The sequence below is a fragment of the Ruditapes philippinarum genome, unplaced genomic scaffold (genome assembly GCF_026571515.1).
Source record: "Ruditapes philippinarum isolate M1 unplaced genomic scaffold, ASM2657151v2 ctg1424_1_1_1_1, whole genome shotgun sequence".
NCBI lineage: Eukaryota > Metazoa > Mollusca > Bivalvia > Venerida > Veneridae > Ruditapes > Ruditapes philippinarum.
This window is the reverse complement of record NW_026862094.1, coordinates 191,932-213,824: the sequence shown is the minus strand read 5'-3', so window position 1 is coordinate 213,824 and position 21,893 is coordinate 191,932. Positions and strand designations below refer to the sequence as shown.

General features: G+C 31.3%; 2 protein-coding genes and 2 long non-coding RNA genes across 6 annotated transcripts in view; 1 reads left to right on the top strand and 3 right to left on the bottom strand.

Moving 5' to 3' along the window:
* The window catches only part of LOC132717897 (bifunctional 3'-5' exonuclease/ATP-dependent helicase WRN-like), a 28,577-nt gene extending 24,491 nt beyond the window's left edge, over nt 1-4,086 (top strand). Inside the window, exon 27 of the mRNA XM_060701474.1 lies at nt 341-4,086. Within this exon, the coding sequence (XP_060557457.1) occupies nt 341-535 (195 nt within the window). The 3' untranslated portion in view covers nt 536-4,086. The remainder of the gene's footprint in view (nt 1-340) is intronic.
* A 507-nt stretch (nt 4,087-4,593) lies between these two features.
* Nucleotides 4,594-7,669, bottom strand: LOC132717896 (uncharacterized). The gene is made up of 3 exons (XR_009624003.1): nt 7,305-7,669; nt 6,294-6,482; nt 4,594-5,624 (listed from the first exon to the last, which is right to left on the bottom strand). It is a non-coding gene; the product is annotated as an uncharacterized LOC132717896 (long non-coding RNA).
* Nucleotides 7,670-7,678: 9 nt separating this feature from the next.
* On the bottom strand, nt 7,679-12,142 carry LOC132717895 (uncharacterized). Of its 2 annotated transcripts, XR_009624002.1 has the most exons (4): nt 11,940-12,142; nt 11,101-11,257; nt 9,695-9,898; nt 7,679-8,687 (listed from the first exon to the last, which is right to left on the bottom strand). It is a non-coding gene; the product is annotated as an uncharacterized LOC132717895 (long non-coding RNA). The 2 variants fall into 2 exon arrangements; XR_009624001.1 differs by lacking the exon at nt 11,940-12,142 and having other exon boundaries at nt 11,101-11,932.
* A 7,549-nt stretch (nt 12,143-19,691) lies between these two features.
* Nucleotides 19,692-21,893, bottom strand: part of LOC132717893 (fibroblast growth factor receptor 4-like) — a 28,092-nt gene continuing 25,890 nt past the window's right edge. For both annotated transcript variants that reach the window (XM_060701472.1, XM_060701473.1), the window contains exons 6-7: nt 20,820-21,054; nt 19,692-20,189 (exon numbers count right to left, since the gene is read on the bottom strand). In XM_060701472.1, the coding sequence (XP_060557455.1) occupies nt 19,768-20,189; nt 20,820-21,054 (657 nt within the window). In that variant the 3' untranslated portion in view covers nt 19,692-19,767. The remainder of the gene's footprint in view (nt 20,190-20,819; nt 21,055-21,893) is intronic.

The following is a 21,893-nucleotide window of genomic DNA, read 5'->3' as shown; positions in this document are numbered from 1 at the left end:
CCCATAACTCAAACATTAATTTCGACAGAATTATAGCCCTTCTTGAACTAATAAAATTCTGTATTGTCCAGGCTCTTGTTTTACTATCAAGCACTGAGAATTGTTGGGAACCCTGTCCTACTGACAGTTCTTGTTTTGAAAATCATCTAAAATCTGTTGGGTTGTTATTTAAGTTTAAATTGTCTATCCCTCTAAGTAATAGATAAATGAGATTGCTAAATATTTTGGATTTTATAATTTAATTACTTTCATTTATTCAAGATGAGTTTCTATAAACTTAAAATTTTATCAGATGAATATTTTGTGTTTTTAAACATTTTCTTTTGTCATGTTCTTTAAGCCCAGTCAAGGGGAATCTTGGAACCAGCCTTCAGGAAGTAAGTATGCTTCTGGTTCCCAGTCACAATTAGAGGCAACACAGTCAAGTACACAAAGTGGGGGAACCAAAAGGAAACTTCCTAGCTGGATGTCGTCTGGTACAAATAAGAAGCCAGTATTGACCAAGAAAATGAAGTCAAATAGCTTGTTTAGATAATGAAACAATAAAGAAACGTTGAGACCTTTTTGTATGGTGACCAAACAGATTGCCAAAGTGGTTTTTCTCCCAGAGATTTGCTACATAACCTAGACGGGTTGTGATGTGACTTTACTAAAAAATCCAAGTGAAAAAGGTGATACTTGACCAAATTTTATGGTTTAATAAGTTGATACTTGTCTTGTTCTGAAAATGAAATTAGTTGCTCTGCTAGGAAACTTGGTTATGAAGTTAATAAAAATTTATGAAGACTATAGATGTTACAGAATTTAGAACTTCTGTTTATTTGTTCAGGCTAGTAACACATATTTTAAGATGTTTGCTTGCAAAATAAAAATAAAAAAAATTATAAGCAAATAACTCGTAAACAAGCATTTTAGGTCAATGGGAAAAGATAACGAGATTGTTTCGAGCTTGGATAACATGTATTTCATCAGATTTGTTAGGAGGATATTAAACAAAAAGTGCTTTAACTGTTTATGATTTATGTTTGTATATAAAGTATGAGATGTGAAAAGTATATAACTGTTAAGAATATATATATTGGAATCCTTTACTATATTGTAAGAAAAACTAACCATAATCCAAAACATTTTGAAAGAAGAAATGTTTATGAATATAAAGTCTTACTTAACATTATGGCTGAAAAGATTTCCTTCACTCATCAATGACTTTCCAAGTGTTTTAACTGTTACCCTACTGGAACAGAAAGTGATTGGTCTATTCAACTAGTAAAGAGCCAGGTTAGCCTGTGTGTCTATGCTCTAACCAGGCTATTTACTGTTTAGTTTTTATGCCCCCGCCATGTAATGGCCGGGGCATATAGTGTTACCCTGTTCCGTCCTTCCGTCATTCCGTCATTCTGTCATTCCGTCATCATCAGTTTCCGCTCATTATCTTAGTAACGGTTGCACATATTCAACTCAAATTTGACATATGGATATGTCATGAGAAAATACAGGTCAAGTTTGAATTTGGTCATGGTTCGATGATTTTTGGCAGAGTTATGCCCCTTTTACTTTGAAAATAATATGAAATTTTCAGTTTCCGTTCATTATCTCCCCAACGGTACATCTCATTCAACTCAAATTTGACATATGGATATGTCATGAGAAAATACAGGTCAAGTTCGAATTTTGTCATGGTTCAATGATTTTTGGCAGAGTTATGCCCCTTTTACTTTGAAAATAATATGAAATTTTGAGTTTCTGTTCATTATCTCCACAACGGTACAACACATTCAACTCAAATTTGACATATGGATATGTCATTAGAAAATACAGGCCAAGTTCGAATTTTGTCATGGTTCGATGATTTTTGGCAGAGTTATGCCCCTTTTACTTTGAAAATAATATGAAATTTTCAGTTTCCGTTCATTATCTCCCCAACAGTACAACATTTTCAACTCAAATTTGACATATGGATATGTCATGAGAAAATACAGGTCAAGTTCGAATTTGGTCATGGTTCGATGATTTTTGGCAGAGTTATGCTCCTTTTACTTTGAAAATAATATGAAATTTTCAGTTTCTGTTTATTATCTCCCCAACAGTACAACACATTCAACTCAAATTTGACATATGGATATGTTTTTGGAATGCCCAGGCCCAGTTCGAATTTGTTCATTGTTCAATGATTTTTGGCAGAGTAATGCCCCTTTCACTTTGAAATTAATATGAAATTTACAGTTTCTGTTCATTATCTACCCAGCAGTGTTACATATTCAACTCAAATTTGACATATGGATATGTCAAAGGAATGGCAGGTCAAGTTGGAATTTGGTCATGGTTCGATGATTTTTTGGCAGAGTTATGTCCCTTTCACTTTGAAAATAATATAGATACATCTTAGGAATAAGCAGTTTAAGTTTGAATTTGGTCGTGGTTCAATGATTTTTGACAAACTTATCTTTCTTGAAAATTGGAAAAATTTTGAACTTTCAGTTTCAGCACTCATACTTTTGTGGAAATGTATGTAGCCATTATTTTGGCTACAAATATGAAATATGCTATTTTCAAAAGGTTAAGACTGAATAATTTCAGTGCCTTGAACATTGTATGGAAATGGTTTGTGTTAACATTGAAAAGTTTTAAGGGCTTTGAACTTTAAATGAAAACAATAATTTGTGCAAACAAATTTGGAACTAAATATTATAACATCTGAAATTTTGGCTGCATGCGGGGGCATCCGTGGCATGATGACACATTTCTAGTTGTATTTTGATTCTGAAATACCTTAAACTTGGAATGGACTGTTCCAAATTCAAATCTGGGAAAATCTATTACACAAATTCAGTAGTGGTAGGTTAAAGCAGTTGGTTAAAGGTTTACCTTGCCAATTGTTATATTTTTTATGGGGTAAAACAATGGAAATGAGAGATCTTTACTGTAATTTTATAATGATGTGGTTTCATTTCTAATGTTATTGTTTTATCATGTTATTTCTTAATACTGAAATTCATAAACATATGGAAAAGTGATATACATGTACCATCGTCGGAACCCGCGGTACACATTCCATATATACTACATTTAATACATTTATTTACTGATACATCTATACGGTAAATAGCCTGGGTTACCGAGGATGTACATGTTTCCTTAATTTTGTTGTATTAGAGGCTATAGCATGATATTATAAACCTGGAATTTATTAATTCCCTAAAGATCTGATGTAAAGAATATTTGTTTCATTATGTAAGTTTGGGATATATTTCACCTTGTGAATACCAGATGTAATGTTACCATGGAGGGACATGTCAGATGGTGTTTACAATTGAAAGATAATTGAACTTAACATAATTATAAAACAAAACACATTGTTTATTTATTTCAAGTTTTGTTCAATGATTGTACCCTTTATTCTACTAGAATTGAAAGTGATTAGTCTTTCCTAATAGTATAGAGACTGACTAGCCTATATAACAGTGCACTCTGACCAGGCGGTATATACTTTTAGAATGCTCAGTGGTCATATTTTGATGCTGAAATCTCTTGATTTTCAAAAAAAAATTCCAGATTCAAAATTTGGACAATCCATTGCACAAATTCAGCTAGTTATATGCTAATACATTTTTGCAGGTAAAAAGTGAAACTAGGCACATGACATGTATATAGTATTGCTTACTGGTAAATTATCTTTTTAAAAAGCTTGTAATAAAAGATAATCATTTTGTCTTTATTTTATTCTGGTGTCTTAGACAAAGAAACACTAGTTCTGAGTTTAGTTTATAAAATATTCATTTTAAATAAAACAATTAATAAAAACTCAGCGCTTACATTTTTCCAAAGAACTAGCCAGTAGTGGTGACATATTAAGATAAACTTGGTTGTCACTTGACGAGGGCTTGAATTCGTTATCCCAGTTTAAGAGGGTGACCCCTTAATCACTAGGCAACTTATCCCATTTTGTTAACTTTCATCATTATGTATGCCTGTGGTATAAATTTTGTAAATTTAAAGGTGCATAAACATTACAGGTGCTATTAAGAAGGAAAAATAATGTACAAAGAAAGAAATACAAAATGTATGAATAAAGCTAGTTGGAAAATATTTATTATTTTGTGTTGTGTTTTTATAATTTATATACAGTTTAACTGTTTCCTTATAAGCAAGGCCAAGGGTTTTCTGTGGCATTTTAGAAAAATTGGAATCAGTTACAACTTTTGTAATGGTGTGAAGTCTGCAACTGATTCATCACTCAAGTCTGCATCCCGGACTTACCAGCACTTGATTTCATTAGAAAACATGGTTGTGATAAAAATACAAATTACACACCCTTGCTATACATGGTTTTTCTAGGAAACATGGGCATGTCTCAGGCCCAGGTTAATAATAGACAGGAAGTTTTAATCAGGAGGATTTGTAGTCTGCTTTTTTGGTATAATGTTAGAAAACATAGTCCATACCCAAGTTGAGAGCTTGCACCAATCATCTTTGAGTTGAGAGGTAGACACCTTATGGCTTTAAGCATCAAGTCCACATCTTTCATTCATAAAGATAAGGTCACCTCCCTTTCATAGATATGAGGCGCGACGCGAGAAAACCGGTCTTAATGACATTTTTTTCGAAATTTGGTTTTTCACTTATTATTGCAGAGAATTTCTTTCTGAATATGACGGTGAAAACTGTTTTAAAATCAAAGAGTTAGTTATTGAGATATACTTATTTAAAGAACGTCATATATTTGATCACTTTGTAAATAAATGACGTCGAAAAATTAAATTGACGTTTAACGTTGTTAATTGCAATATTTAAAACGGCAATTATATTTGAATCTTAACTTCACTCCATTAGTATGTTTAAGCTGTAAATAAGTTAGTAATGAAGTTATGTAAACTATAGACTTCCCGCTTATTGCGATTTTTAGCGTTGCTTAGCAACGTTATAACAACACCCATAAGCGAGTCATACATGGCGCAAATAATTGTTGTTTTTTTTCAACCATTACCACACTATATACCTTTAATTATAACATCTTTACGGGAAATTTTCAGACTATATTCTGCTTAAAAAAGAAATAATGCATGCAGACCACGGTCAGAAGGCACAGGTGTGTTGGTGGGTTTTAGTATGCACGGGTCGCATCTATTGAAATCAGACAATTTTTTAGGTATATACCCAAAGTAATAAATCAACAACAGTATATAAGTCTACGTTTAACGTTTATAAAAAACATAGACAGTAATAATAAGTTCTATTTTTCTTTATAACAGAAACAATGGCCGTGCTTTAACAACAATTGATATTTAAATAGAAACATTGAACTTTTCTGCCTCGTAAATATATTTGAAGTTATTCATTTCGTGTTGTTAACATCCATCAAACAGCCAGACTATTTAAATCTGCACTAAGCTGTTGTAACAGTGCACTGATAATATGATTAACTGTCTTGACTGACGAACGCACGCACACTTCGCGACACTGCTGACATTCCTACTGGCGTAATAACGCTCGGACGGACACATGAACTGAACCGGAATCCGTGTTCTTTCAAGACTTGAATCTTATATTCCTCGCCTTCAGGTGTTACTTTGGCCATAACCACACCCGGTGTGTTCGACTGGAACCGGAAGTGCAGGATATTCTATCTATAGAAAAATGATAAATGTCCGTAATGAAAAATGCAGCAAACTTATTTCCTAATATGCTTTAATAAATAAATAAAAAAAAACATTATTCAGAGCACATTTACAACTCGTTGAGTTAAAAGAACGGAAGAGCTTGGACAGTTTTTAGAGCATGACATGCAGTAAACTTGGTCACATGACTGATTTTCATAAAATGTAAATGTTAAATAAGACCATCCGTACATATAAACTTAATTAAACCAGAAACAAATGTTACAGAATTTATCTCGCATTAAAATGTATTAGCTGGATATATGTTGCGAATTCCCTCTGCATAATATTTTGTTCCGGAACATTTTAAAAATGCTGATCACGAAGAATATACATGTGGAGACATTCTATGTAACAACAATTTCTATTAATATGTAATTACAGAACTATTTCCTTATGTTTTTTGTTTTTTTTTGCTTTTTTTTAACAGATAAGTATTTTAACAGATAACTCTTTAAGGACCATTTATACAGTATCTACATTTTCTTCAAAATATAAAGTTAATCAAAGAAGAAAATAAAGCTACTTGTAAACGATTAAAGAAACAATTAACCCTTAAATTTTCATGTTTAAGATATTTTCTTAGTCTGGAGTTTTGAGTTTCAACATTTACATTTAAATGAGATAAACATAGGTTACCTTATACCAATAATTGGTTTGAAAATCCCCCAAGAACAGGTTTCCATTGCCGCCATGACCGCTTGGGGTAACATACCGGCTGTTTGTTGTAGATGACTTCTCTGTTACATCGGCCAGCTGTTGAAGTGTTTCTAAATCATGCCTTTAGATGTGCGAATCCCGCATCAACTAAACACCGCGCATGCATGTCTTTAAAAGAAAATTTAAATTATTTTGTAATTATATTGAAAAGCATTAATTACCTGCTGCGATTTGAAGTGCTTTTTAACAATACTACAGTGTTCATATTTTGTCTTTGGGAAAACAGATAAGAGTGTCAAAATCAGTCCAGATTGCCGAGTAACTAGAAGTAAGTAAAATCTTAGTAATGAAGATTTCTTGAATCAGTACCTAGTACTTGCATATGGTACTCAATCTTTTCATTCTGTCCTGTCTTATCGTCTAACATAAAAAATAACCAACGTAACCAGTGTAACGGTTTTTATTTTGTCCTAAAATATAACGTGTACAGACTTGGTAAAATGATAGTAAAATCCCTAAAATGTTAAAGCACTGGTATTTATTTGCTTCCAAACCAAACATACTGGTGCAGCAGTACTGGTATTTGTACTGATACTATATGAGTTGACAAGTAGTGGTTGTAATATTTTAGTAGTATATCCCTAGTACTGATGTATATCTGATTGTGTAAGATGGTAGTTTTGAGTATATATTAAACCTCTTGTCCCTTATATCATTGTAAATATTTTGCTACAAACTGAAAAAATACCAGGATAAACGTAAGTTGTACAAACTTTTCCTCCGAGTCACGTGTGGCTACGCCTTATGCACTCATTATATAATATTGTCCGAAAAGAAATCAGTGGCTCACATGCATTCTTTTAAATTCTTTAGTACAAATCTTATTTGATCTTATCAAAATACGCTTGGAAAAAAATCAAGCATGGCAGATATTTGTTTAAATTATTTTTAAGTGTATTGTTACATTTAATGTTCATTTCCTATTATTACCTTTTGTGCGAGAAGTACGTGGTCCCGCAGTGCCGTCGTTGCAAGTGTCACATTTTTCCACTTCTGAATAATCATAGTCAGTATCTCTTGAAATATCTGTTTTGTGACTTGATAAGTGTTCTCCCAAAAATAATCCGAGCAGAGGGATTTCAGATCCTATGCATGACAAAAAATAAATAAAAAACAGATATAAAAAAAATTGGTATCAGACAGGATACGAGCTCGATTTGTTTGATTGTAAGGCCACAACATAATCCACTGAGCTATACTCTCATCAATATTTTAGCGTGCTAATTAATTAATAAAAGATAAATAATATTAAATCTAAAAAACTTTTTTATTCCATGATGACGTAACATATTTTGGACATAATTGAGGCACGACGCGAGAAAACCAGTCTTAATGACATTTTTTTCGAAATTTGGTTTTTCACATATAATTGTAGAGAATTTCTTTCTGAATATGACGGTGAAAACCGTTTTCATATCAAAGGGTTAGTTATTTAGATATACCAATTTAACGAACGTCATATATTTGATCACTTTGTTAACAAATGACGTCGAAAAATTAAATTTTGACGTTTAACGTTGTTAATTGGAAAATTAAAACGGCAATACTATTTAAATCTGAAGTTCACTGCATTAGTATGTTTAAGCTGTAAAGAAGTAAGTAATTAAGTTATTTAAACTATAGACTTCCCGCTTATTTCGATTTTAGCGTTGCTTAGCAACGTTATAACAACGCCCATAAGCGAGTCATACATGGCGCAAATAATTGTTTTTTCAACCATTACAACACTATATACCTTTAATGTGGACAAAATTATTCATCATCTTTACGGGAATTTTTCATACTATATACTGCTTGAAAAACAAATATATATTGAACCGGAAGGTACAGGTGTGTTGGTGGGTTTTAGTATGCCCGGGTCACATAGATTGAAATGAGACAAATATTTAGGTAAATACCAAAAGAAATAAATCAACAAAAGTATATAAGTCTACGTTTAACGTTTAATACTTATGAAAAAAAACATAGTTAAATAAAAAAGTTCTCTTTTTCTTTATAACAGTTTCTTTATAACAGAAACAATGGCCGTATTTTTTAACAACAAACAACAACAGTTCTGGATATTTAAATCAGCACTTAGCTGTTATAACAGTGCACCTTAATCACTGATAATATCATTAACTGTCTTGACAGACGAACACACGCACACTTCGCGACACTGCTGACATTCCCTATGCGTAATAACGCTTGGACGGACACATGGACTGAACCGGAATCCGTGTTCTTTCAAGACTTGAATCAAATATTCCTCGCCTTCAGGTGTTATTTTGCCCATAACCACACCCGGTGTGTTCGACTGGAACCGGAAATTTTCTATCAATAGAAAAATGATAAATATCAATATCCGTAATGAAAAATAACGCAAACTTATTTCCTTATATGCTTTAATAGATAAAAAACCAACATTATTCAGAGCACATTCACAACTCGGTAAGTTAAAAGAACGGAAGAGCTTAAATTGGACAGTTTTTAGAGCATGACAGTAAACTTGGTCACATGACTGATTTTCATCAACTGTAAATGTGTGTAAAATATTTATTTTTTTTTGTAAAATAAGACTATCCGTACATATAAATCTAATTTAACCAGAAAAAAAATGTTACAGAATTTCACATTAAAGTGTATTAGCTGGATATATGTTGCGAATTCCCTCTGCATAATTTTTTGCTCCGAAACATTTTATGCTGATCACGAACAATATACACGTGGAGACATTCTATGTAACAACAATTTCTATTAAAATGTGATTACAGAACCATTTCCTTATGTTTTTTTTCTGTTGTTTTTTTTTTAAATTTTATTATTTGTTTGTTTGGGTTTTACGTCACATCGACACAGTATAGGTTATATCGCGACGTTCCAGCTTTACTGGTGGAGGAAGACCTCAGGTGCCCTTCCGTGCATTATTTCAGACACGAACGGGCACCTGAGAAGAACCACCGACGTTCCGAAGCTAGCTGGATAGCTTCCTCACATGAAAGAATCCAAAGTCCCTGTTGGGATTCGAACCCACAGCGGTGAGGGGCAAGTGGTTTGAAGTCAACGACCTTAACCACTCGGCCACGGACGTTTAATTTTATTTTTTAATTTTATTAAGTATTTTAACAGATAGAGCTTATTACTCTTTAAGGATCATTTATACAGTATCTACATTGTCTTCATAATATAAAGTTAAACTAAATCGAAGAAGAAAATAAAGCTTCTTGTAAACAATTAAAGAAACAATTAACCCTTAATTTATTTTTCATGTTTAAGATATTTTCTGAGTCTGGAGTTCTGAGTTTCAACATTTGCATTTAAATAAGATAAACATATGTTACCTTAAACCAATAATTGGTTTGAAAAATCCCTCTAGAACGGGTTTCCATTGTCGCCATGACAACTTAATGGGGTAACATACAGGCTGTTGGTTGTAGATGACATCTCTTTAGCATGGGCCAGCTGTTGAAGTGTTTCTAAATCATGCCACCGGAATTTAATCTTTAGATGTGCGAACCCCGTATCAACTAAACACCGCGCATGTCCTTTTTTTTGTTTGTAATATTGAAAAGCCTTAATTACCTGCTGCGATTTGAAGTGCTTTTTAACAATACTACAGTGTTCATGATACATATATTTTGTATTTTGTCTTAACCAACGTAACCAGCCCTAAAATATAACGAATGCTTGTTAAAATATAGTCCAATAAGTAATTAATTACACAATCTATACACAAATTAAGTCTTTTAACTTTAGAGAAAATAGTAGGACCAAGTTAAAAGACTGATATTTTTACTGTGTACAGACTTGGTAAAATGATAGTAAAATCCCTAAAATGTTAAAGCACTCAGTCTGGTATTTATTTGCTTTCAAACCAAACATACTGGTGCAGCAGTACTGGTATTTGTACTGATACTATATGAGTTGACAAGTAGTGGTTGTAGTATGTTAGTAGTATATCCCTAGTACTGATATATATCTGATTGTATAAGATGGTAGTTTAGAGCCCTAAAATATAACGAATGCTTGTTAAAATATAGTCCAATAAGTAATTAATTACACAATCTATACACAAATTAAGTCTTTTAACTTTAGAGAAAATAGTAGGACCAAGTTAAAAGACTGATATTTTTACTGTGTACAGACTTGGTAAAATGATAGTAAAATCCCTAAAATGTTAAAGCACTCAGTCTGGTATTTATTTGCTTTCAAACCAAACATACTGGTGCAGCAGTACTGGTATTTGTACTGATACTATATGAGTTGACAAGTAGTGGTTGTAGTATGTTAGTAGTATATCCCTAGTACTGATATATATCTGATTGTATAAGATGGTAGTTTAGAGTATATATTAAACCTCTTGTCCCTTATATCATTGTAAATATTTTGCTACAAAATAAAAAAAATGTCAGGATAAACGTTAGATGGACAAACTTTTCCTCTGAGTCACGTGTGGCAACACTACGCCTTATGCACTCATTATATAGATCACGTTCCAATAAAATTACAAAAAAGAATATCCTAAGTAAAACATAAATTTGAAGTTTTTTGTAATCACGGTCATAGGAATCATGATATCGTCCGAATAAAAATCACATGCATTCTTTTAAATTCTTTAGTGTATTGAATCTTATAAAAAATACGCTTGGAAAAAATTCAAGCATGGCAGATATTTGTTTAAATTATTTTTAAGTGTATTGCTACATTATTGTTCTTTTCCTATTATTACAATTTTTCCTATTATTACCTTTTTGTGCGAGAAGAACGTGGTCCCACAGTGCTGTCGTTGCACTAGTGTCACATTTTTCCACGTCTGAATAATCAAAGTCAGTATCTCTCGAAAAATCTGTTTTGTGAGTTGATAGGTGTTCTCCTAAAATAATCCGAGTAGAGGGATTTCAGATCTTATGAATGACAAAAAAATAATGATTAAAAAACGGATATAAAAAGTTGGCATCAGCCAGGATACGCACTCGATTTGCTTGAATGTGAGGCCACAGCATTATCCACTGAGCTATTCTCTCAACAATTCTTAAGTGTGCTAATTAATCAATAAAAGACAATATTAAATCTAAAAAGCTTCTTTTTCATTCCATGATGATGGACGTATATTATTTTATTGCTTCATAGAATATGTTTCTATAATTCATTTAGAATATGCAAGCCTTGCATATTCTAAATGAATTATAGAAACATATTCTAAATGAATTATGAAAAAAGAGTATAAATGTAACTTGCGGCTGATTAGCAACCTAAATTTAGATTAGCCTATAAAATATGAAAGCAATTGATAAACCCATACAATACCGTAGACTTAAATCTAATTAAGATCAAAACAACGTAAATATATTCTATATAAAGGCACCGATGTACGTTGCCGATTAATTTATTCTTGTGTATTTCAAAGCATACTAGTTAGTCTTGGTGTACTGTGGATATACAGTACAGTACAGTAGTGAGTACAGAACTGTAAACGTCAGTGTTAAATTACCAACAGTAAATATTTATCAATTCGATGCTCTGATTTAATAAACATGATATGTTTTTGTTGCTGTTTTTCATAAATTATACATTATAGACACTTACTTCTAACTCCTCCTCCATCATATAAACTTTTCTGTGAATCCTAACGATAGCCTAATACACTTAAAAACAATAACACACGATAACAAGCATTTCCGTGTTTACATGTGTATACGCAATAAGAGTGACGTCATTTAAATCGCTGTAGTGCACATTTATTCTAGTGTCATTAAGACCGGTTTTCTCGCGTCGTGCGTCATATATTATTTTACTGCTTACATGTTCTAAATGAATTATAGAAACATATTGTAAATGAATTATGAAAAAGAGTATTAATTTAACTTGCGACTGATTAGATTATTCTTAAATTAACCTAAATTTAGATCTGCCTATAAAATATGAGATCGATCGGTAAACCCCTACGATAGACTTTGATTTAATTAAGATCAAAACAACATAACTTTATTCTATATAAAGGCACCGATGTATGTCGGCGATTAATTTATTCTTCTGTATTTCAAAGCATACTTAAAGTACAGTACTGTAGTGTAGATTTTATACAGTACTGTAAACGTCAGTGTTAAATTACCAACAGTAAATATTTATCAATTCGATGCTCTTATCTGCTTATAAATAAACATGCATGATATATTTTTGTTGTTGTTTTTCATAAATTATACATTATAGACACTTACTTCTAACTCCTCCTCCATCATATAATCCTCTGAATTCTAACGATTCTACTACACTTAAAAAACTATAACACACGATAAAAAGCATTTCCGTGTTTACATGTGTATACAGTACGCAATAAGAGTGACGTCATTTAAATCGCTGTAGTGCACATTCATTGTAGTGTCATTAAGACCGGTTTTCTCGCGTCGTGCGTCAATTATATCTTCTCAAATTCATGGACCCTTCAAATTTACAAGGATAAGTCCACCTCTCAAATTCATAAAGATAACACCATCTATGTTCTTGGTAGTTTTCACTTTTAATCACAGCAGTAAGCCACATCGAATTTACCAGAGCACAGTTCAGCCACCGCACTTTTCCTCGGCAAGCTGTCAAGCAGTTTACCAGTACTAGTTGCCTTCACTTTCTCATGGAACTGAAACTTCTGTACATGCCAGAGCAGAGGTACAGTGTGAATGACCATAGAACCGATTTCATGATCAATCAACGAAAATGACATGCACTGTCCAGGAATCGAACCTGGGTCTCCCAATTCACAGTCCAACTCTCTTAACTATTGAGTTAACCGGACGGCCTTCAATGTTCATAATAAGTCTACCTTTAACATTTATACAGATAACTTCTCACATTCATTAGGATAAGGTCAACTTTGACATTCTTTAAGATAACTCCGCCTCTCACATTCATAAACATGAAACAACAACAACAAGATGTAGTATTATAAATTTATTACTAAACTAGATAGAGTATTGCAAAGTTACAGATCAAATCTACCTATCGTTGTTTACTGATATCAATGATATAATGTCTCTCTCTTCGTATGTACACTTAATATTTTAATTAACACATTCTCAAAAATTTCTTAGAAAAAACCTTGAAAAACAAAAAGTTAATAACTTTCCCTGATAAAAAAATTCTCTTTTTTAACCTTAAATCTGAAAGTAAAAATAAATGGGCTTGCAGAAACCAATGTTTCATGACAAAAGTCAATTTATAACATTAGTTTTTAAAATTCTCAATATTCTTTGTTTTAATTTTTTAATAAAGTACATATCATATAAACATGACTGGTAATTTCATCTTTATATTAAACATGTTTAAAATATACATGTCTCACAGCAAGAGTACATATTGGTAAGACAGTACACAGATTTTTGATACTACAACACAATACAATAATTATGACTATAAAACCTTAACCTGCGGGAAACCTTTGCCACCAGTATAGAGTGAAGCCAGCCTGCACATCCATGCAGTCTAACCAGCCTCCATACTGCTGGTAGGTTTATTTTTGTGAATTTTGATGTTGAAATCCCTTCAAATTTGAATGTACTGTTCCAAATTCAAAGCAGGGCAAATCCATTACACAAATTCAGGTTAAGGGGTAAATCATTTCAACATACATTGTAATTAACCCTTGTAATCATGCCAATGTTATTAATGACAATATCTTGCCTATGTTACCAGTAATGAGTCAGGCCAGCCTATCTTTCTGTGCAGTTTTGATCAGGCTGTATACTTAATTTTGAAAAAAGAAATCCTTTGTTATATAAATGGACTGTTCTAATTTAAAAACTGGATAAGTCACATTACATAAATATAGTTTACTATGGGGATATCACTCAACTTTTTTACTCTGTATTATGAAAATTGTTCTCAACTTTGTATATAATTTCTAAGCCAGATCAATTTTAGATGTTATTTTAAATTAACACAATGCATACATTTCCAGTATTTGTTGTTCATGTAAGAAAAAGCAATATTTCATATTTAAAGAAGTATCAAATTCTCTCAAAACAAAAAAAACTTTAATACAAGAAAGTGTAAAAATGAAGCTGTTCAATAGATAAGAGCTTCTCATCAAAACATTACCAAAAAATTCTATAAAAGGATTTTTATGTCAACATAATTATATACTATTTCACTGGAAGTCAAATCTATAAATAAAATTGTAACATAGAAAATAGGCCATTATTATTCAATTTTCATCCCTGATGAAATAAATGCAATGCCAATATCAGTTCTTATACATGTATACAGTTAAAGATAAACAAAGTACAAAAAAATGCATGTATTGTTATAATTATTCTATTTAAACAATACTTAAATCTGTTATATTTTTTTTATATCTTTGTACAAGTGGACATCTACAGTTATTAAACATTGAAAATTTGTATAATAAATGTATATGTATGTAACATAATCTTATTTCAATATTATTTGAATCTTTTCAATATTATCAAAATAATACAAAACAAAACTCATTAACATAATACAAAAGATTTAAAACCTATAATTATGATAGCAGTAAAAATTGAATGTTTTTTCAATTTGTTAAAAAATGCTTTTTTTTTTCAAGCTCAAAATGTAGGTCTCGTACAAATGAAAGAGAAAAAAATTGGTTATACCAAAAAATAAGTTCTTAAAACAATGCTAAACCATAAAAGTAATATATCTATATAATTTTAAAACTGAAAATTAGTGGTTTAACAAAATCTCCTGAAATGTTTATCATTTTAAAACTGGTTACAATTTATAAAGTAATTACATTAAAAAATCCAAGAATATCCATTATATGGTGGACGATCCCTTATATCCTGACAAAGTTAAAAACATTGCCTTACTTATTAGAACAAGAAGGATATTCTATTTTTATCCTCGGTGACCTTGACCAGATCAACCTTGACACCCATCAAAGTTAAGGGCTAGAGGTCTAAACAAAGCACCAACAGATTGAATTTGTAAAATTTCAGTCACTAAATGAATTTTATTTTTTTGGCCAAATACCAGGTAAAACAGAACAGAGCAATCTGGCAACTTTATATGTATAAATATGCTCTAGTGTACTTCATCAGAAAGCGTAAAAATTGTTAAATTAAAATGTAATACTTTTAAAACACAATATGGCAAGTAAAATAAAGGAGGTAGTAACAAAAAATGAAGAAAAAAAAACAACATTTTGATTATAAAATAAATCTCATTGTATAAAGAGACACTGGTGGGAGGGATAAAAAAATATCAAAATGTAAATTTTTTAAATCTGACACTAAAAATCGTAAATTTTCAGTAATCAAACAATGAACAAAATGTACTGATGTGAAACAGATATCTATGTGTGGATTTGATGTAAAATAGTAGACATTGCACTTTTTTTTTTTCTAAAAAGGAAATAATGACGGAGTTGCAAAATTGCTAAAAACTTATAAAAATACTCTAAAAATATTATGTACTGTAATTCAATTTTATGATACCCTGTAAAACTACTTTGCCAAAGGAATTCAATCATGTTCTTCTTAACAATACATCCTCTATTATTTAAAATACATGATAATGTAACTACAAATCAGATATATGAACACACGTTTCAAAAGGGTAGTGTGATTTGAAACCAGACAATTTAACCACTCAGCCATGCAGAAACCTTTTCAAAGCTACATGTTGTATATGACACATTCTGCATGTTGTTAGAATAGATGTACTCCGGAAACTTGACTTTTGCCGGATTTTCTCATCTAACTCCCAGGTACAAACAACTTTTTTTGTTTTTGTGTACCCCTATGTATTAGAATAAGTATAATCAACATTTGCCCAGTTCCAGATAACATCTATTGCAACTTTTAGAAAAATTAATATTTTATTTCATAAGCCAAACAAAATAATCTCTTCAAATTTTCAAGCCAGCTGTTTTGTATTTTTTCTGTTTTTATATACAGAAACAAATATAGTACAATGCAAACATTAAATAAATACGTCATACAAAAAACATAGATATAAAATATACATACATATATCATGATACATGATAAAAAACAAAAATATTTCCAAGAAGAAAATATATATACATCTCCATCCTAGAATACATTTACATGCCCAGGCCATTTTTCTACCTACATGTATATTGAGGGAAAAGTATCATAGAATATTGGGAAATTTCTTGGCTGTCAATTTTGCCCAAATTGGGAAAAAAATTAAATTTTACATCAATGTTGTTAAGAGAATGAATAATGTATCAATAAAAATGAATGTTGCTTAATATTAGTTATTTATTACATGAAATTATGCACAAAATTAAATTTGTGAAATTTTTTTTAGTTTTGACTTAATGGTGTTAAGCAGACTTATGAATGATAGTCAGAGCAAAGAGATAGGTAGAAAAAGGCCCGAGGACTGAATTTCAAGCCCATGTGAAAGTTTTGTTATCCTTAAAATAAAAGATGTATAATACAAAGTATGACAACACTGAGGTGTGTTTGGTATGAAATATAGAAAGTGCAGACAACATGTCAGAAATAAATCCGAATTCAGCACTTACTAAAACTCTTATAAATGTGTCACATTAGAAGACAGACATCCTAATTGATAACTTACTGTTTTGTTGTAAAGATTATTTAGACATATTGCCATTTTTATCGTAGGGTTATAACATTTGGTCATCATAATATGGTTAATTAAGAAACAAACAAAAAATGATGAAATATAAAAATAATCGTGTGACAAAATTTTGAATATCAGATATTTCAGGCAAACTAGAAAAGATTGTTATTTTTGTCACAAAAGAATGAAAAATGATTATTTTTGTGACTACGTAACAAATTTTTAAATGACTTTGTTATTTTGTCACTAAAAATCAGAAATGACTGATATTTATTATCACTAAAGTAATACTATTACAAAGTAATGGAAATGATTGTAATTTTTGTGACTAAGTATTAATTAAAATGTAGATTGCACAGGAAATACTGGCACTAAATCAGGTAAAATATTTCACAGTGTAAACTTTACATAAACAAGTAGACTACATTAAGAAAAAGAGCAAAAAAAAGAAAGAAAAAAAAGATCATATATGTATAAATGGCACACAAAAAATCCCTATTTCTCTCATAATCAGCTGCCTAAATCATGGTAAAAAAAACCATATAGAATATAAATTTTTCATGTAAAAGGTATGTCTCAATAAAGTCTACACTTGCAAGTTTCTTCTCAGCATTGTTTTTTGTTTTTATATAAAAAATAAAAACAAACTTAATCCTGTATTGTCCAGAATTATTGAAATTTATGTTACAACAAATGTTGAGATATCCATCGTCAAGATATCTGACATTGATAATATCAATAATGCTAACTTGTAAATAAGGAAAATGCTCTCATATATATATCTGCTTCATGGCCATAATAAAAATCCTACTCCCAAACACATATACATATGTATATACATGTATCAATAATAACACAATAAGAAATAAATGCTAAACAACACTAAATAAACATTTGTATATAAATTGACAATACATCAATACATCACTTAAACATAAGAAAAAATTCTTCAAACATAAAACAATTTCTATAATCTCTTTCTAGTTTATATTTTTTCTCCCAAAGATGTGATTCAACTCCAGAGTGATTGTTCTCCTTTTTGTTTCATATTACTTTTATATACATGTCAACTTACATAATAATTCTATTTACCTTTTCTTTTTACAACACTTAATATAATTCTATACGCCATTAGAATTGTCACAACCTTTTTATAAGGTAGGTAAGAAAATTAATTCTCAAACAATCTAAAGAGTGCTAAGGGTTTATTTGCCATGGACAACTTTGCGTTATATTTCTCTCCTGTTTTTAGGTTCTTTCCTTTGGGGTTGTTGGGGTTCATTTCAAGATGATACGGGTTCATTCATTTCTTTGGATTCCTTTACTCCAAACAAAACTCTTCACAATGGTATCAGAAACAAAAGTAAAAGTAAAATTTTACACGCTCCAAGCAGTCTTATTTGAACACACATACAGTATGTATGAAATGTACATTTTATATAATGTGTATATAGAATATACCTCTCACCAAATATCCGACTGCAATAGTTTCAATCAAATACCACAAACATTATTAACACTGCCTTCCAAATAATTTACACAATTTACACCTTAAAGTCTATTCACAAGAATGACTTGCCAAATGCTCAGTAAATAAGAGTTCAATGCAAATCATTCTATTAGAAAATATTTCTCTGTATACTTATGCTTATAGGAATCTAAATGATTGACTTTTAATTATTATACGCTACACAGATTCAATGTAATAACTTTCATGCCGTGGAGTAGTTTGTGTCTCTGTTCCCCCATTCGGCACAAAGTTTGACCCCATATTTGACCCCTGAAGCTGTCCATCCCCCGCACTCTGACGTCATAGTCAGACTGACGTCGACTTATATTGTGGGTCCTCCTCGCGTTGGCAACATAATGCAATTGCTATAGCAACAAGTCCTGCTAATAAAATTCCACCCGCGACAGCACCCACTATTATATATACAGTATATACACTTATACCTCCACTCGTGGCTGCAGCCCCGTTCACTGTCTCATTCTTCTTACTCACTGAACTAAAGTTATTATCATTGTGAACATCGTCATTATTTTGGTTCTTCTCTGTCATGTAAATATTAAAGTCTTTGTTGCGAACTTCAGTTGGGTTTAAAACTTTTTCAAATATAATCTTGTGAATTTTTTTTCCCTTTTTCAAAAAATTTTAATTGTTTTTTTAAATTGGGTTTTTGGTCGACAATTTTTCTGAAAATAAAACAACAGCAAATTTTAATGTTTAAAACGGAAATTTAAAAAAACTAAATATTATTCTTGAGAAACCATTTAATGTTTGAATTTAAGGGTTTAAAATGGAAATTAAAAACTTAGGTTTTTACTGACATTCTCCCAAATTTTTTTGTACAAAAAAATTTTCTCACAATAATTTCTCTCTATTCTTAAAAAAATAAATGAACCTACCCAAAAATTTTAGTCATCCCTCACAGGGAATTTTAAGGGAAATTGAATCTGAACTATAAAACATTCTTTTATATTTTTTAAGAAATTAAACCCCCTCCGAAAAGGAATTTTACAAATTTCCCTTTCCTTGCTGCAGGGTCATTATTAAACACAATATAATAAGTTGTCCAGTTTTACAGTATAATATATCTGGTCTGACTACACTGATGTACAATTTGCCATGGATATATAATGTTGGCAAAGACTTTTGTAGTATTTTATTTCATCAGCAGACTTATAAAGTATTTCATTAGATTTGAAATCCTAACTTTAAAATGCTGTTGCTGCACCACCCCCCTCCCCCCAAATATGCTTTGTCCCTTGTATACATGCACAAACATGATAATATTATGTTGCCAAAGGCATTTTTGGTATTTTAATTTATTTCATCAGCATTGAAATGCTTAATACAAAAATGCCTCTGCCCCCGTCCCCCTTCCACCCCCAAATCTGCTTTTTCCCTCGTAAACATGCACAAACACCCTGAGTATACCAATATATTACCTTTGTCAAATGGGTAAGAATTATCAAACCCAGTTGGTGTAAGGTCTAACTCATTATAATAAGAAGGGTCCTCATATAACACTTTATCCTTTTCTTTTTCCCTTTGTCTGTCCTTCTTCTTCTTGTCTTTCTTCTTTTTATCCTTCTTTTTCTTGTCTTTCCTCTTCTTGTCCTTTTTCTTTTTATCTTTCTTCTTTTTCTCGGGTCTTTCTGTGATTCTCTCAGTAATCATTCTCTCAAATGTTGTTGTTGTAGATGGCAATGTTGTTGTTGTTGTGGGTGTGGTTGTTGTTGCTATAATTTGAAAATGAAGTTAACTCAGTCCAAAATAGATTTTTTTTCACAATAAAGATGTTATTTTTTTTACAACATTTTGGTAAAATAACCCTAAATGTGTTCATACATGAAGAAAAATGTCCTTTTTAGTCTAACAGTACAACAGTGAGGGGCAGAAAAACATTGAATTTAACTGTTGCAGTATCTGAAAAGATTCTTCGATTCTTTTACCGGGACATATCCTTTTGAACTACACCAAGTAAGTATGTTCGCCTAAATCAGCTTCTGGGGGATTTCAGAATAGAATCATTTAGAATCATTATAATTGAAAAGTTAAAGTGAGACGTTTTAAAATCACTACAAACACTAGCCAAACTTCTCTTACTTAATGCTGCTAACATTATTTTTGCTCTTTGCAAACACCATGTCTTTATTCAATGGAAGTAGAATTTGAACTGGCATTTGCTCAACTTCAGTTGTCGTCTTTTTCTATATTTTGAAATAACTGTCCTATATAATGGAAATTTCCTATCTTACAGCAGAACAGTACAAGCATTTCAATTAATCTTGAAAAATTGTGCAAAAAAACCCCAAAAAACACAAAAATACTGACATTAAGATCAACTTAACACAAAAAGATATACACACTTGTTGTTGTTGTTGTGGTGCTTGTTGTACTTGTAGTAGTTGTTGTTGTAGTTGTGGTCGGAGTGGTTGTCGTCGTTGAAGTGGTCGTTGTTGTAAGCTCAAGTACCGTCAAGTACATGTGCAGGTACTTGGAGCCATACTTGTTACCAATGAGACACATGTATTGACCAGCATCTGCGGGCACGACATCGTGAAGTATCAAGATCTCGGGACTCTCGTTAACCCCTTGTAGGAACTGAAATTAACAAACACAGAAGCCAAATGAAGTATTACATATCAGAATTCTGAGGTCCTTTATTATACATTACTTTTCAACATCCAAGAAAAAGACAACATGGCTATCAAACAACAGTTTAGTTTTTGTCAATGTGACATCTGAGGTCTTTTATTATACATTACTTTTCAACATCCAAGAAAAAGACAACATGGCTATCAAACAACAGTTTAGTTTTTGTCAATGTGACAGAGTGAAAGTGAATTCCCGTCATGTGATTGTGAAACATTACATTTCTTTAATCCCCAAAGCTCTGATATATTCTGTATCAATCTTCAACAGAAATAATAAGTTGCGCTTTCACATCTATAGCACTCAAACCTTTTTTCAATATGCGATAAATTTGATCCGTACACGTGACTTAAAGACTTATAGAAATAGTTAAATACAAGGAACATCGCAATGCGATGCAACCAGGTTTTCAGCAAAATATTTCACAGAAGCTTTGTCATGAAGGGGCATTTGTTTTTAATTGAACTTTTAGGAGGAATTATGGCTTTTTTAATATTCCTCAAACAAAAATGATTGAGAAATTTTATGTTGTCTATTCGCCTTTTTTTCCCAAATGTTTTAGAAAGGTAAACAGTACTTTATTTTTGCTTAATTTTTGCATTTTTGCGTCTCTTGTCATTTTCTTTTGTCAACAATATTGGCGTGTGGTGTTTTGTGCGATATCAAGAAAAGTATGTTCACAATTTTAAAAAAATACTTGAATGATGTCTTGGAAGAAACATGGGAATTTAGTGAGCGCCAGGGCACTTGATGACAAAGCTTCTGTGAAAGTTTGGTCAAAATCCATT